General features: G+C 35.2%; 1 protein-coding gene across 2 annotated transcripts in view; it reads left to right on the top strand.

The window, feature by feature from the left end:
* The window catches only part of WASF1 (WASP family member 1), a 100,914-nt gene extending 85,008 nt beyond the window's left edge, over window positions 1–15,906 (top strand). Inside the window, exons 3-9 of one of the 2 annotated variants that reach the window (XM_004372460.1) lie at window positions 1,791–1,925; window positions 6,115–6,268; window positions 8,640–8,757; window positions 10,225–10,397; window positions 12,134–12,313; window positions 13,486–14,114; window positions 15,040–15,906. In XM_004372460.1, coding sequence (XP_004372517.1) covers window positions 1,791–1,925; window positions 6,115–6,268; window positions 8,640–8,757; window positions 10,225–10,397; window positions 12,134–12,313; window positions 13,486–14,114; window positions 15,040–15,197 — 1,547 coding nt within the window. In that variant the 3' untranslated portion in view covers window positions 15,198–15,906. The remainder of the gene's footprint in view (window positions 1–1,790; window positions 1,926–6,114; window positions 6,269–8,639; window positions 8,758–10,224; window positions 10,398–12,133; window positions 12,314–13,485; window positions 14,115–15,039) is intronic. The other variant, XM_004372461.1, reaches the window with a different exon arrangement.
* Window positions 15,907–16,505: the final 599 nt, after the last annotated feature.

The following is a 16,505-nucleotide window of genomic DNA, read 5'->3' as shown; positions in this document are numbered from 1 at the left end:
TCTAAATAATTGAGGTTTTCGGTTTGGTACTATTAATAACACTAAAACTGCTAGAGAACATAGCAGTGAAGGTACACTGCAGAGCTCAGCCTGGCTTGTGGTTGAACATCTTCCTAACCTCTTCACAAAAATGTACATCCAGTTTTTTATGAGATTTCTCCCGGTTGAACACAATTCTGTTTTGTAACAGATAATCACTGAAAACCTGGAATTCACTTTATATCCTATTCTGCTATACTGAAATTTTTTCCCATTTCATCATTGTCTTTCTCAACAACCATTGGAGGTCTGATTACCTGAGGGATGTTTCGCCATTCTCTTCCCAAGGTCTTCGTCTTGTTAAATATAGTCAGTTTATTGCCAGGAAGAACTGATAGGGCCTATTTCTTGCTCTTAAGCATAGACAGATAATTTGACAGACAGACAGATAGATAGCAAGCTAAATGAGTAGGGGGGTAGATAGATATATTGGATCAATAAGAGAAATAGACAACAGATATCATTGAATACTTTGCTGTATGATAAAGCTACATGGTTCTTGCCCAAAAAAAACATACTTCACTTAGCTGAAGAGTCTCCAATATGATTAATACACAAACAGTTATGAATAGTGTAAGCATGTATATAATTAAAGTTTTGCATTTTAGATTGCAGGAGCTGAGAGAAGAGAGATAAGCGTAAACTGAAGTCACTAGAGAAGACTTGCTAAATGAAATGTATTTAAATACTTCTCTGTCACAGAAACTGTCTTGATAGAACTTACATTGGAACTAGATTTAACCTAGAAACTATCCTTGGATCTAAAATGTCTCAATTTAGGAAGATCATTGATTAAAAAAAAAAATTAAAGATACAGGTAGTAGTTGATTCATCTTTGTGGTGTATAGTCATTAATGTCACATTCATTACTTTATATGTTCTAAATACACTTGAATATTTTTCATTATAGATTTTCTGAAACTTCTCCCTAGCTCATTTATTATGTAGAAATGTCTCTTTTTCTCCTTTTAAAATATGTTTATTTTGGCATCTCCTTTTCAGTAATGGGAATTTACATGGTTAGAGAAATACAGTGATTTTAGATTATGATGATTTTTTAAATAAATTGGAACAAGGGAGAATATAAAATATCTCATAAATTTTCAGAATCTCTTGTTTCGGGCATACCTGAGATGGATCATGTATTAGGTCTATGAAGAATCTTGTACTCTGCCACCTGTCCTGAAATTCAGTTCTAGTGTAGAGTCTGTGTATGAATGCTAATTTTGAATTAAAAGACATGTTATTTGTATGTACTTTTACATGTTCATCTTCCCTAACCCTCAACAAATGGGTACATATGTATAGAGCAGGTAAAGTATTTCTATCTTAGATAAAAGTCACCCAGAAGGAAATAACAGAGCTTGGATTTCAAACCAGCTTTCCCAGGGTTTGTGCTTTTTTCCCCACTCTGTCACAACTTGGGGATGGGGGGGGCTGCCGTTGAGTCGATTCTGACTCATAGCGACCCTGTAGGGTTTCCAAGGCTGTAAATCTTTACAGAAGCATACTGCCACATCTTTCTCCCGCAGAGCAGCTGGTGGGTTTGAACAGCTGACCTTTTGGTTAGCTGCCGAGTACTTTAACCACTGAGCCACCAGGGCGTGGTACAACTGGGTAGCTTTTTGAAGTTTAAACTAGTTCCAAATAAATACCAAATTAAGTAGGACAGCATTTTTAAATGTTAATTTTTTTTTGTATTTATCTCTGATCCCATTAAATGTTAGGGTATATATGTCATTTTTGCTTAGGTAAATATGCTGAAGATATATTTGGAGAATTATTCAATGAAGCACATAGTTTTTCCTTCAGAGTTAACTCACTGCAAGAACGTGTGGACCGTTTATCTGTCAGTGTTACACAGCTTGATCCAAAAGAAGAAGAATGTAAGTTTATTCTGTATTTTTAAAATATATATACTTTTTATTAGGTGAGATGAAAGATATCTTTAAGAATAGTATTAAACATGATTTTTATTGTGAATCTTTTTACCCATGACCTTTGGAGTACATATTGTAATAAATCAGTGAGTCATCTATAAATAGTATCAGTATGACTCATCTGGCTTTTCTTGTCTGCTATTTTTCTTTTTTACTTCTTCTTTTTGTACACTAAATAGCTCTTAATCTTTTGACATAAAGAAAACATTTTAGCCAGACTTTTTCCTCCATTCTCTTGTTCTTTTCTCCTTTATAATTTCTTTATATACTTTTGTCTTAGATATAAAAATGATCTGAAAATTACCTGAAATCCTTTGATTCTGTAAGAATGTAATTCCTCTTAATATGCTTTTGTATGTGTGTAAAATTGCTGAAGTCTGATTTAGTTATTTAATTGAGTGTTACTTCCTACTTGAAGTGAATGTTCCCAAAAAACCAAAATTCTCAATGTAGTACAGAAAAGTTCTATGCCAAGATATTAAGCCGGAGATAACAGGTTCAAAAGCCACACTCTAAAACAGTGGTAGAAACTTTAGTAGTGAAAGCACAGTTCATGTCTTGATAGAGTATATCAAATGCTGATGTTTCCCAAATGCCTCTTTTTGTTTTACACAGAGAAGTGGAACTACTAAGAACGTATTTTTCACTTATCTACCCTAGGGAATTGCTTAATGTGAATCTCTTACAACCCTCTCTTCAAAATATATTTTTGTTGAATAACATTTTTAGCATAAATGCAAGTTATGTAATAAATCTAAATTTGAACAATAAAACTATTAAAGAATATCACTGGAAAAAGCAAAAAGGAGAATGTAATGATGGATGTCTTAGGATTGAATCAAATTCATTTGACGTAATCTAATTTAATGTATAAGGAGAGGCAAATACTTTCCATGCTAAGTTTCTACTGTTCGCAAAGATAAGAAATCATAGCAGTGCGTATTTTTAAAACAGCTTTCAAACCCAAAACTCTGCTGCCGTCTAGTCGATTCCTACTCACAGTGACCATAAAGGACAGAGTAGAACTGCCCCGAATGCTTCAGAGAAGCAGACTGCCACATCTTTCTCCCATGGAGTGGCTGGTGGGTTCGAACTGCCAACCTTTTGGTTAGCAGGCCACGCTTAACCACCGCACCACCAGGGCTCCTTAAACAGCTTTATTGAGATAAAATTGATATACTGTTCAATTCACCCATTTGAAATTGAAGTGTATAATTCAATGGTTTTTAGTATATTCACGGTTTGCCACTATCACCACAATCAATTTTAGAACATTCTCATCACCCCAAAGAGAAACCTTGTACTCATTAGCGTCCTCTCCATTTTCCCTTACACCTATCCCCTGGCAATCACTAATCTACTTTCTTTCTCTGGATTTGCCTGTATGGACATTTCATATAAATGGAATCATATAATATGTGATCTTCTGTGACTATCTTCTTTCGCTTAGCATTATGTTTCAAAGTTCATCTATGTATCAGTACTTTATTCCTTGTTATATTCCGGTGTATATGTATATCACATCTGGTTTATCCATTAACTCGTTGATGGACATTTGGGTTTCCATTTTGTATCTATTATGAATCATGGTGCTATGAATACATGTATACAAGTTTTATGTGGACATATGTTTTCCTTTCACTTGGGTATATACCTAGGAGTAGAATTGCTGGGTCATATGGTTAACTCTATGTTTAACCTTTTGAGGAACTGCCAGACTGTTTCCAAAGCAGATGCAAAATTTTGTATTCCCACCAGATAGTTCCTATTTCTCCACATCCTCACCAACCCTTGTTTTTGTCTGTCTTTTTTTATTATAGCCATTCTAGTGAGTGTGAAGTGGTATCTCTTTGTGGTTTTGATTTGCATTTTCTTGATAACTAATGGTCTTCAACGTCTTTTCATGGGCTTATTGGCCATTTGTTTATCTTCTTTGGAGAAATGTCCATTCAGATCCTTTGCCCATTTTTAAATTGGGTTATTTGTCTTATTATTGAGTTGTAAGAGTTCTGTATATTTTTCTGGATCCAAGTCCCTTATCAGATGTATAATTTGCAAATATTTTCTCCCATTCTGTGGGTTGTTTTTCTTGGTAATATCCTTTGAAGCATAAAAGTTTTTAGTTTTTGTAAAATCCAATTTACTATTTTTATTTTGTCATTTGTGTTTTTGGTTTCATACCGAAGAAGACTTTGCCTAACCCAAAGTTACAAAGATTTATTCTCCTATATTTTCTCCTACGATGTTTATACTTTTAGCTCTTACATGTAAGTCTGTGATCCATTTTGAGTTAATTTTTGCATTTTGTGAGGAAGAGGTCCAACTTCATTTTTATGTGGACTTTCAGTTGCTATAGTACTATTTGTTGAATAGTACTACATGGCACCCTTTTAAAAAACCTTAGTACTTTTTTTAATAAATTTTTTTAAAATATTTTATTGAGTTTTTAACGAAAGTTTACACAGCAAGCTAGTTTCCCATTTAACAATTTCTATACATATTGTTCAGTGACATTGGCTAGGTTTTCCACATTGTGTCAATATTCTCATTATTTCCACTCTGATTGTTCCACTTCCATTAATCCAGCTTCCCTGTCCCCCCGTCCTTCTCATGTACTTTTTAAACTAATAAAATTTGACTTTAAAAGTCCTTAATTTTAAATACAAATTATTTTATTCCCTTCTGTTTTCCTTATTCCACTGATTTTAGTACATATCCAGACAGTTAATCTAACAAGGAAATAAAACAGTAAAAAATTTTTTTTAGAAACTATATGTAGTTTGCCACATATCAAATAATATCAAGTAAATAAATAGATATCAAAACATTCTGGAAGTAACTTTCCTTGTCTAACCCTTAAGCTCTCAACAAATTAAATTTGTTATATGGCCTAAATTTCTTTTGTTAAACCTGCTTATCCATCTAGCCATTCTTTGTCAGTCATCTCAAGATTTATGCTTTTTATCTCTGAAGACTCATTGTTGAAGAGAAAATATATAACCTCAAAACAGAATTAAAAATAAGTGTCTCATTTCCCATACTTCTCTTTAGTTATTGTGAGAAGAAACTTTTTTTCTTCTTTGGATTTTATTTTGGTGCTTTGAGCGTGTTACAAGTCATGCAGCAGTAGAGTTTCTGGGAATGCAGTCGTGGTATGGCCATTGATTGCAGAGCAGCCTCGTTGCTCCACCAATTCCATAGGTCCAAACTTTCATCTTGAATGAGCTTTTACTTGTGAGAATGATAAAGGTACTATTTTAGGAAGAAGAATAATTTAAGAATTGTTATGACTTCAAAACTGACCTTGCTATGGTATAAAATATTTATTTTTGTATACTTAAGGCCATATTAAATATGTAAGAAGTTGGCTAATTTTTTTGTATCAGGAAATCACTTTAAGAATTAAGAGTGCATTTTTTTGTACATTTCTTATTTTAACATGCTATACAGTCCAAAAGAAAATGAATAAATGGAGTTATTTTTAATCTTACATATATGATGAGACTTCAGTAGTTACTAGGGATACTAGTGTACAAGACAGTCTTGGTCTTCAAGAGCTTATAGTCTAGGTAGAAATCCTTATAGTACAAGATAAAAAGATAAGTGAAATAGTAATATAGATTACCAATACTTGAGAATATTTTCTTTACAGTAGTTTTTTGTAGTATATTATATAGGCATACTTACTGTATGTATATATAACAGAAATCAATAGTGTGTTTAGCCTAGAATGCTAATTCCTTCTGTGTTACTGGTATAAGAAAAAGAGAAGGAATAAAGTGAGATGGAAAAAAGGATTATAGAACAGAGGGAGAAAAGAATCTAAGTTGGTTGGGCCTGGGGATGTCAGGTAGAGAAAAGAAAAAGGTATATTTGGTGGGAAATGTAGATATGCTTCAGGTATCGTTTAGGGCCTTCAGAGCCTTAGAAATCGAAGGATGCATTAATATCAATGTGATTGGAAAAATTAGGCACAAAATGATATGGAATATGATAAAACATTTAAAGTATGGTTTCTGATTCATAAGCCACTAAGATCATAACCTCTTTATCCATGCTGATTTTTAAACATTTGTGTTTATGTTAAATCATTTTTATAAAAATAAAACAAATACATTTTTTATTTTTGTTTTAGTGTCTTTGCAAGATATAACAATGAGAAAAGCTTTCCGAAGTTCTACAGTTCAAGATCAGCAGCTTTTCGACCGCAAGACTTTGCCAATTCCATTACAGGAGACATATGATGTTTGTGAACAGCCTCCTCCTCTCAATATACTCACTCCTTATAGGTTAGTAGCTTAATGTCATTTATCTCAGTTCACGTAGGTAGTGGTCTACATTTAAACACTAAACCCCAAATGTTCTTTATTTCACTGAGCTTCTGGCCAACACAGAGAGCTCTCCCTAGCCACTGCATTTAGAAAACTTTCTATAAAAATGGCAGCCACCTGACCTCCTGTAACTTCCTTCAGGAAGGGGAGAGAGAATCACCATCAACATTTACAGTCCAAGGATGATTGCTATGAGGCTGGGGTCAGACATACCTCCTTTCTCCATCCTTTTTACCAATTCTGACACCAGCCATTCTTCCCACAGCACTTCTGTGCTGAATTCCATAATTCGTTGCTATGGCCACACAGAACTCACAGACCATACTCACATTTACATGGTTTATTAGGGGGAAAAAAAAAAGCAAAAAGCTCATTGCCGCTGAGTCAATTCTGACTCATAGGGACCCTATAGTACAGAGTATAAATGCCCCATAGGGTTTCCAAGGAGTGGCTGGTGGATTCAAACTGCCAACCTTTTGGTTAGCAGCCAAGCTCTTAACCTTTGCGCCACCAGGAAAGTAATAGGTTACAATTCAGGATACAGTTCTTTGATCAAGAGAGCCTCTTCTGAGCCATGCCTGCAAACAAGCCTCTCTCTGGCCCTCTACCCCTAAGCCCAGCCTCTGCCCTGCTCAGACGAGTGTTACAAAACTCTTTAGCTCCGCCAGTTAAGTGCCCAGAGGCACCCTACTCCACCAGTAAGCCTTGGCCTGAAGGCGCTCAGCTCTCTCACCGCTTGGGTTGACAAGCCTAGCTCCAAAGACAAGTGCATGGAGTTACCCCCACTCCACCAGGAAGCTTCCTGCCTGAAGGCAGTCAGCTCTCTCCATGGGTCAGCGAGCCTAGCTCTGCCAAGTGCCCAAAGGCACCCCACTTCACCAGCAAGCCTCCCACCCAAAGGTGCTCAGCTTTCTCGCTCTGTGGGCCAGGAAGCTCACTGCACCATCCCCTACCAGTCTTTTGGTTCTGCTGCCTCTGGTGCTGCCATTTCTCTGCCACTGCTTCTTGACATCTTGCCATCTCTGGTGTTACAGCTCTCTGTCTCCTGAATCTAGGGGGGATCTCAGCACAGGGATCCTGAGTCCAAAGGATGCACTCTGCTCCTGGCTCTTCTTTCTTGGTGGTAGTGAGACTCTCCCCCCCGCCCCCCACTCTGTGATTGGCTTTCTTTTAAGCCTGGCAGGATGGCAAAACTGACCAATCCCCTTGTTAGAGTTCCATACACCTTATTTGCATAGTCCCACCCCCACAAGTGTGCCGTGCGCTTTATTTCCATCATTAGCAAGCTATCCAATCCCCTTGGTGGGCCACAGGCTCCTCAGTTTCATAGCCCTACCCAGTCATTTGGTGGTAGTTAGACAAAGAGTATGGGTAGAAGGGCCATATTAAGTAATTCACTGCACCGCACCTTTGCTTTATTCATTACATGAGTTCAGCAAGGCTCTGGCATAGAACAGACAAGACCTGTTCAAGGGAGTTGTTTTAACAAGTTTTATTTTAAAAAACTACTGGCAAACTTATTAATATCAAGCAACAAGGAGTTGTTGTCTTTTTAACTTTTAATTAAATGGAAAATAGAAAAAATAAATAGCTCAAAATTCCACCACACTAACAAAATAAATATTATCATTTTTGCTTATTCTCATCTACTCTTGATCTATATGCATTAAATTTTTTTAATGAACATGTACAGTTACAAAAATTTTTTCTACCATTTAATGTAAAATTTGGAATTATTCAGGCTTTCTTCAAAGTGCTTTACATGATGTGTTAAATAGGTAATTTAAGATGCACAGTACATATCCTGAACAAAATAATATTCAAGCAGGTATTTGAAACTGTAAGTCAGCATGCAGGTCATTGGATATAACTGGTACTACTAGAATGCTGTTAAATGATATCTTCTCGATTTGGAAGGCTAATAAATAAGTTAGAATATTGGCAGAGAATCTAAAATGTTTCTATTCTAAATGATGTTATTTTCCTTTCAGGTTTCATCTTTCGCAGAACTATTTGTAATTATTGGACTTTCCAAAAAGACTTAATAGAAAATTTAGTATTCAGCAAGAGAAGTTAAGGATGAAAATCATCCAGCTATACTTTAAATTATTAATGCCAGCTCTCAAAAGTGTCTGGCTTTCCATTTTCCTAAGTTTTCTGTCTGATTTGTGAGAAATTTTTTATTAGTGTAGTGTTCTAATTTATTTTGGTAGTATTTTTATACATGCTGTATTTTATTAACGTAAGAAAAATTTTTTCAGTAAAACTGCTATTTTGATTGCCTGTCTAAGTCTTACTGTTATGTTTTAATTGGTGTTTTATATTTCAGAGATGATGGTAAAGAAGGTTTGAAGTTTTATACCAATCCTTCATATTTCTTTGATCTATGGAAAGAAAAAATGTTGCAAGATACAGAGGATAAGAGGAAGGAAAAAAGGAAACAGAAGGTAACACAAGAGATTCAAAAAATTGAAGTTATTTTTGGTGTATTTATGTTTTGCTGCATTATGGAACCTTAATCCTGTACTTTGATGGTTTTATTTCATTGAGTCAGTTTAGTCAAATACTAAAGTCTTTATAACCACACAGAAAGATCACAATCTAATGGGGAGCCAGATGAGCTATAAGATAATTATAATGTGGTACAATAAGAGCCATAACAGATATACCCATGGAGAGTTTTGGCACACAAAATAGTAGCTGCTTTAGCCAGGGGACAGGGTTGGTGAACACTTCCAACAAGGCTTATAATGAATCTTGAGGAACAAATAGGAATTAAGTGGACCAGGGAAGAGAAGGGCATTCAGTAAAAGAACAAAGGAAAATTGTGCAGATATTGGTAAAGTAGGTTAAGCCAATATTTTCTTACCACAGAACATACCCTAAAGGTTTGGAGAGGTTATTTTATTCTCACTAAATTCCTGTTATCTGTCTGTTGTGTTGTAATTTTCTGCTTTCTAATAAAATTAGCTTGCATCTGCTTTATTCCATGTTAATGAGAACTGAAAATATAGAAGGGAAGCAAAGTTGGATTTAGGCAAAATTATGGAGGCAAACTGTGTCTTCATTATCCCTTTGTTTCTCCTTTAGCTGTCCCCACTTTCCCTCTTGTTTCCCATAATGCCCTCCTGTTATTATATTCTGTGCTAGACAGGATCCAGTGTTATTGCCAGTTTTTTAAAAAATGACTGGCAGGCCAGATTACTCTGGTAGGCAGTGTTGTGTTTGACAAACATGGTGGTTTTAAAATTTTTGAACTGGAATGCCTCAGATGGGCGTACCTGTCTAGTTCACTGCAGGTTCCATCTTATACCTGACTGGCTTCATTGATGTATGGTATCTTCTCGGCCCCTTTGGGCATTTGAATTTGTTACACCTCCTCTAGACCTTTCTATACTTTCTCTCCCAATAAGAATCACTTTTTGTTGTTTTTTAAAGACCTTGTTTTCTGTTGAGTGACACAATTATTATGGGTTAATTGGATAATGATTTTTTCCAATGTCTTTGGTAGCTAATTGATCACTTCCTAGATCACATAACCTTAGTAAATATTCAAGTTTTGGTTAGAGGTTAACAGTGCTATTAATGGTAGAAATTTTCTTCATCACAAAAGACTACTAGATATAGACCAAAATTGGTGAATATTTTTTCATCTGGAAGGACTTTTTGACTTCAGATTTTGCTGTTTAGGCATACTGTTTGCATTTGGTACATCAGCTTGAATTAGGGGTTAAAAAAATGGCAAGACATTGGAGTTACAGACTAGCTAAGATTTAACTCTGAATCTACCAATGAACTGTGTGTTAATTTTACTATATTATGGTGACATTGTCTTTTTTAATATTGATGTTAGAATTTTGATTATTATAAACTTAGCACTTCAGCTTGGCTTTGTTTCAATACATCTGTTATAGCAGAAAAATCTAGATCGTCCTCATGAACCAGAAAAAGTGCCGAGAGCACCTCATGACAGGCGGAGAGAATGGCAGAAGCTGGCCCAAGGTCCAGAGCTGGCTGAAGACGATGCTAATCTCTTACATAAGCATATTGAAGTTGCTAATGGCCCAGCTTCTCATTTTGAAACAAGGTTTCTTTTCTTTTTTTTTTTTTTAAATTAATGATAAAACGTTGACTTTATTTTTAATATCTGTTATAAGTATAGAGATGATTTTGAAACCCTGACCACTGTGAGCCTACCAAAGTCTGACTTTGGACAGGTCATTTTCTTACCTGGACCTTAGTTTTGTCATCTGTTGAAAGAGTGGGTTGGAATAGATGATCTTTAAGATTGTTTTTAGCTTTTATATGAAGTCTTAATTTCCTCTTGGTATTTCAGGCAGAGTATGCTAGAATTTCATAAGAGAAGAATGGGGTATGGAAATTTTTTTAAGTACTATTGATTCACTGCACGTAAAATAGAAGTTGAGAAGGGGCTATATTTTGTTTCTTTTTCTTTCCCCTGACTTCCTTTCTGTGTCACATTCCCTACCTCAGATGCATCAGGGCTTTCAAACAAACAAAAATTCTCATCCCCTTTTGCAGAAATGTAGAATAGACCCTTTTCCTTTCTTGGTAACTAGGAGTTCTATCTAAGTAACATGCTATCATTCAAAGCACAAACCGGCATCTTTCTGAGAATAAATGTGTGTATAGTTATATTGATTTTTGAATGGAAAAGAGCTTAAGGTTTTCTTTTGAATAACGTATGTAAACTATTAGGCCATAAGTATGAAATAAAGCACTTGGCTGCTAACTGAAAGGTCATTGGTTCAAACCCACCAGCTACACCGTGGGAGAAAGTTGTGGCAGTCTGCTTCCGTAAAGATTTATAGCTTTGGAAACCCTATAGGGCAGTTCTGCTCCGTCCTCTAGAGTTGCTAGGAGTTGGAATCAACTCAGTGGCAATGGGTTTGGTTTTTTGGTTTTATTTTAGGAAAAAATTACACATGAGGGATACTATTTATGTACATTACTGAAAGAGAAGACTGAAAGAATTGAATTTTTTTTTTAAATTTGTAATCTATGGACAAACATCTTATTTCTACTTCTGTTAAGTAATTAAAGTTTTTCTCTGACCTAGTAGTCTAAATACAATTGTTTTTAACTTGCTCTGTGCAATCTGTTAAATTCAACTTACACCCCAGAATGTACTACAATCAATAAGCACTTACAAATCTTCATATACTCAAGGTATCTAAAGTTTTGCTTATATCTGATCGTAAGTCACATGTTGCTATGTTACTCAGTTATTTCCTGAGTACCCTAGCATCTTTGAAAATACCAAAAAGACAAAAACAATATAGCTAGCCATCTCTGTGGTGCTAGTATCAGGGAAGACTTTTTCCCTGAGTACAAGACTTTTGGAAGTTTTTCAGGTTTAAGAATGCAGCAAGATACCCTAGTGTAGTGGTAGAAGATTCCAATTTTTATATTCCCCAGCTTTCTGTTATTAGTATCTTCTCGTAAAGAAAAAAATGAAATAGAGACAAATAGCTTTGAACATAGTTGGTTAAAAATTAATTTTCTTTTCTTTTTTATAAGATTATATGTGTAGTATTTTCCTTGTTATGAGTTTAGTTAGTACTCCATTATAAAATAATAAAATAATGATTATCTTAGTAAATTAAATTAGTAAGGAAAGGTTACACTATAAGCAGCATTCTGTTTCAAGAGCAGAATTTATATAATATTTTTCTGAAAGAAATTTCTTGAAAGTGGTTAAAATATTGGCATTCAAAGGATGACCCTTAAATATCTCATACAGAACACTTCATTTCACCAGTAAGTCAAGAAAAATGCACTGATTTCGTGTATGTTTTTTAGACCTCAGACATATGTGGATCATATGGATGGATCTTATTCACTTTCTGCCTTGCCATTTAGTCAGATGAGTGAACTTCTGACTAGAGCTGAGGAGAGAGTCTTAGTGAGACCACACGAACCACCTCCACCTCCACCAGTGCACGGAGCAGGAGATGCGAAACCCATACCCACCTGTATCAGGTATGTTGAGACAAGCACATGATGTTTTCTCTCAGGAATCAGCAACCTTTTTCTTTAAAGGACCAGATAGTAAATATTTTAGAATTTGTGGGCCGTATAATTTCTGTCTCAACTACTCAAATTCTGCTGTTGTTACATGAAAGTAGCCATAAACTATGCAGAAACAAATGAACCTGACTGTGTTTGAGAAAAACTTTACAAAAGCAGGGAGTGGGTCAGATTTGGCCTGTAGGCGATAATTTGCCAGACTGTAGTAAGAGCTGACATATTCTCCTGAGAAAATTCAGCTAATAAGAATTTACTTTAAAGATTAAATTGTGTTTCATTTTGTTATAGCTTTGGTATCAAGCACATGATGTGTAGTATAGTATAGTAATCAGATTATGGAGAAATTTTTGGAATGTGGTAAAAAGGATAGATCTAAGGTGCTAAGAAACAAAAACCAAAGATGTGGCTGTGAATGCTAATTTGATGTTAGGGGAAGTACTCTAAAAATTTGAGATAGAATAGACAGTGCTTCTAATAATTTTTTGGTAAGGATATTTTACAGTTTAATTTTGTCAGTTAACCAAATTATAAATTTTGTAATAGAGAACTTTTAGAGAAATTTTTCTAATAGAGAAATAGAGATCAGCTTTATAATTTTTAGTTAAAAAAATTAACCTTCTGTCACTGACTCATTTGATGTTCCTCACTCAGGAGGGAAGAGGACCATAAATTTCCTTTTGTGGTTTTTAATTCATTGTTATTGATTTAACTGAAATGACTTAATAGTTTCAATATAAATACAGCATTGTATTGGCCACAAGTACTGCTACAAATATTATAACGTGATAAATGGTGAGTCGTTACAGAAACTCGTATCACAGTGTAGAATTGAGTTTTTTATTTATCATTTTAAGCATACAGTACTTGAGCCATATATGACAGTTGGATGAGAGGATGAGACCGGTTAGAATATTACAAACAAAAGCACCACCTCTTAATTTTCTTGTTGGTATAATTTTAGTTCTGAATTCATTTTAAATACTGCTGAAGAATTTAAAATTTCTGTAGGAACTTATTAATGCATCTACTTTGATATAGTTACTGATAGTCATTTATATTTGTGCAGTTAGGTTTTCTCTAGGTTCTTCTCTTAATAACTTGCTAGGATCTCTTTGTCATTTCAGTTCTGCTACAGGTTTGATAGAAAATCGTCCTCAGTCACCAGCTACAGGCAGAACACCTGTGTTTGTGAGCCCCACCCCCCCACCTCCTCCACCACCTCTTCCATCTGCCTTGTCAACTTCTTCATTAAGAGCTTCGATGACTTCAACTCCTCCCCCACCAGTACCTCCCCCACCTCCACCTCCAAGCACTGCTTTGCAAGCTCCAGCAGTACCACCACCGCCAGCTCCTCTTCAGATTGCCCCTGGAGTTCTTCACCCAGCTCCTCCTCCAGTTGCACCTCCTTTAGTGCAGCCCTCTCCTCCAGTAGCTAGAGCTGCCCCAGTATGTGAGACTGTACCAGTTCATCCACTCCCACAAGGTGAAGTTCAGGGGCTGCCTCCTCCCCCACCACCGCCTCCTCTGCCTCCTCCTGGCGTTCGACCATCATCACCTGTCACAGTTGCAGCTCTTGCTCATCCTCCCTCTGGGCTACATCCAACTCCACCTACTGCTCCAGGTCCCCATGTTCCATTAATGCCTCCATCTCCTCCATCACAAGTTATACCTGCTTCTGAGCCAAAGCGTCATCCATCAACCCTACCTGTAATCAGTGATGCCAGGAGTGTACTTCTGGAAGCAATACGAAAAGGTAATTTTCTCAGAGCTGTTAATAACATTACTGTAGTAGCATTAGAAATATTCTAAATATTTGAGACAATATTGTATTCCCCATTTGTAAAATTTTAGATCATTATGCTTTTGCACAATTAGACTTTCAAAAGCAAAACTATGTCCAGTTTGTATTTTAAAATCATTTTTAGGAAAATATATCACATTTAATCACTTTATTTTCATACTTAATTAGGGATTCTTAAAATGTTTCTCGAGTAAATGAGAAACTGAAAATACCAGGCTTAAATGTTATAGAATATTTAGTTAAAATCCTTTATATTATTTCTGATAGGTATATTAACTCCTTTAAAATGGTGTTTTCTTCAGTATTAAGGTTGTTCATTTGGTGTATCATTGACACTGGTGCTCTACCAGATGGCCTTTAAAGGACTTAAGTTCCTCCCTTAGTAACAAAAGAAAGACTTCTCATATTCGTTCATTGATTCCCTTAGCATTTCTAAATAACTACTGTATGCCAGGCAGTAAAGACTATCGAATGAATAATAGTTTCTTTCCTTGAAGTACTGAAGGGAATAAAGCTGCAGAAAATGTACTCCAACAGTTTTTAATTTATTTGACTATAGAGGTAATAGAAGAACTGTATCACCTGGTTAAGTTTTTAGGCGGTGGTAAACAGGGAGGTACAGTAGGCCATAATAGATAAATAAACTGTAGATATTCACTGAAATATCTGATATCTCACGAGCTAATATCACAGAGGATAAGATAATGAAAGAGTTGATGCCTCTCTAAATGATTCCTTCTAATTCTTTCTAATAGATCCGGCTTTATATTTTACTTTTAGTATTTCTTATGTGTAATTTTATTCCAGATGATTAATAGTGTCTAGCATCTAGTATTTTGGTTTAAAATACTTAATGGTTTGGATTTATTATTATCAGGTATTCAGCTACGCAAAGTAGAAGAACAGCGTGAACAGGAAGCTAAACATGAACGCATTGAAAATGATGTTGCCACCATCTTGTCTCGCCGTATTGCTGTGGAATATAGTGATTCAGAAGATGATTCAGAATTTGATGAAGTAGATTGGTTGGAGTAAGAAAAATGCATCGATAAATATTACAAAACTGAATGCAAATGTCCTTTGTGGTGCTTGTTCTTTGAAAATGTTCGGTCATTCTAGTGTTCTGGTTTCTTTTCCTTGTTAAATAACCCTTTCCTCCATGATCTTTGATTTCTAAGAAAAAAATTTCAACTAAATGTTTTATAGTGGCTACTAAATGTTTTATAGTGGCTTATCATATTTTTTCCCCAGAAAAGACATAATTCGATCAAATAAACCACTAAGTATTAAGCATGGATAGCTGTTGTTAGAGTAGCAGATTCAGTTTTTCTGTATATATTAATTGTGCACTTTGTGAATTTTAATTTAAAGAAAGCAACTGAGATTGAATCTTGAGGGCAGCTGCATCTATTAATGAGCCTTATTACATTGCCATATGTTTTACAAGAAGAAACACTGCCTTGGTTTTATGAGTACATTCAGAAAGTACATTTAGCTTGTAGTGTTGAATTCTCTTAAAGGAATGCTTGAATTCTTGTTTAATTATTGTTTTATTGTTTTTAAATACTTATTTGAATGTTTAGCAGTGCCCCTTTCCCACTTATATATTGTGTGGTACAATTTTGCTTGCCTGTAAGAGTTTAAAATTTTTCCATGTGAAATACTCTGACTTAAACATACATGTAACTTCCATAACTGTTAAGAATAACAGTCTGATTTAATAAATGGTTCATTTTAAAGGTTCATGGGCATTTCTCTTTCAATAAAATTTTCTGATAATTTATCAAATACTATAAAGTAGGCTCTAAATATATAGCTAGTAAACTAAAATTTAAAAAAAAAACTTAAGCTATATAATTCTCTCTTATTTATACAGATTCATATTGTCTAGTATGTAAGGTCGCTTTTATATCATTTTTTTCCTAAGCTTACAAAATCAATATATCTCAACTCCTTCTGCTCTTAAATTAAAATCTCAACCTGCCATCTAATTTCAGTACACCTTGACTTCAGTGTATCAACGGTTTTCTTGAAGTTATATTTCGCCATGAGAAAATGAGTTGTTAGTATTTCCAGAGTCCAGATGGGAGGAGAGAAAAGCACCATTCATATCAGATTACTTAGTCTGAAGAGAAGACTATATGAGATTTTGGTAGCTTGATTGCAGAAGCGAATGCAATGTTCATCCTTCCCTGTGTCTACCCCTTTTGTAATGCAGTTTTTAGCTGTTCCCATCAAGAGATGGGTTTTATCCTATGTCCTTGAATCTGGGTGTCCCTGAGATTTGTTTTGGCCAATAGCATGGGGCAAAAGTGAGCTGTGCCAGTTCTAAGTCAAGGTTTC

The sequence above is a fragment of the Trichechus manatus genome, unplaced genomic scaffold (genome assembly GCF_000243295.1).
Source record: "Trichechus manatus latirostris isolate Lorelei unplaced genomic scaffold, TriManLat1.0 scaffold00017, whole genome shotgun sequence".
NCBI classification, from domain to species: Eukaryota; Metazoa; Chordata; class Mammalia; order Sirenia; family Trichechidae; genus Trichechus; species Trichechus manatus.
This window is presented reverse-complemented; position numbering and strand designations above follow the sequence as displayed.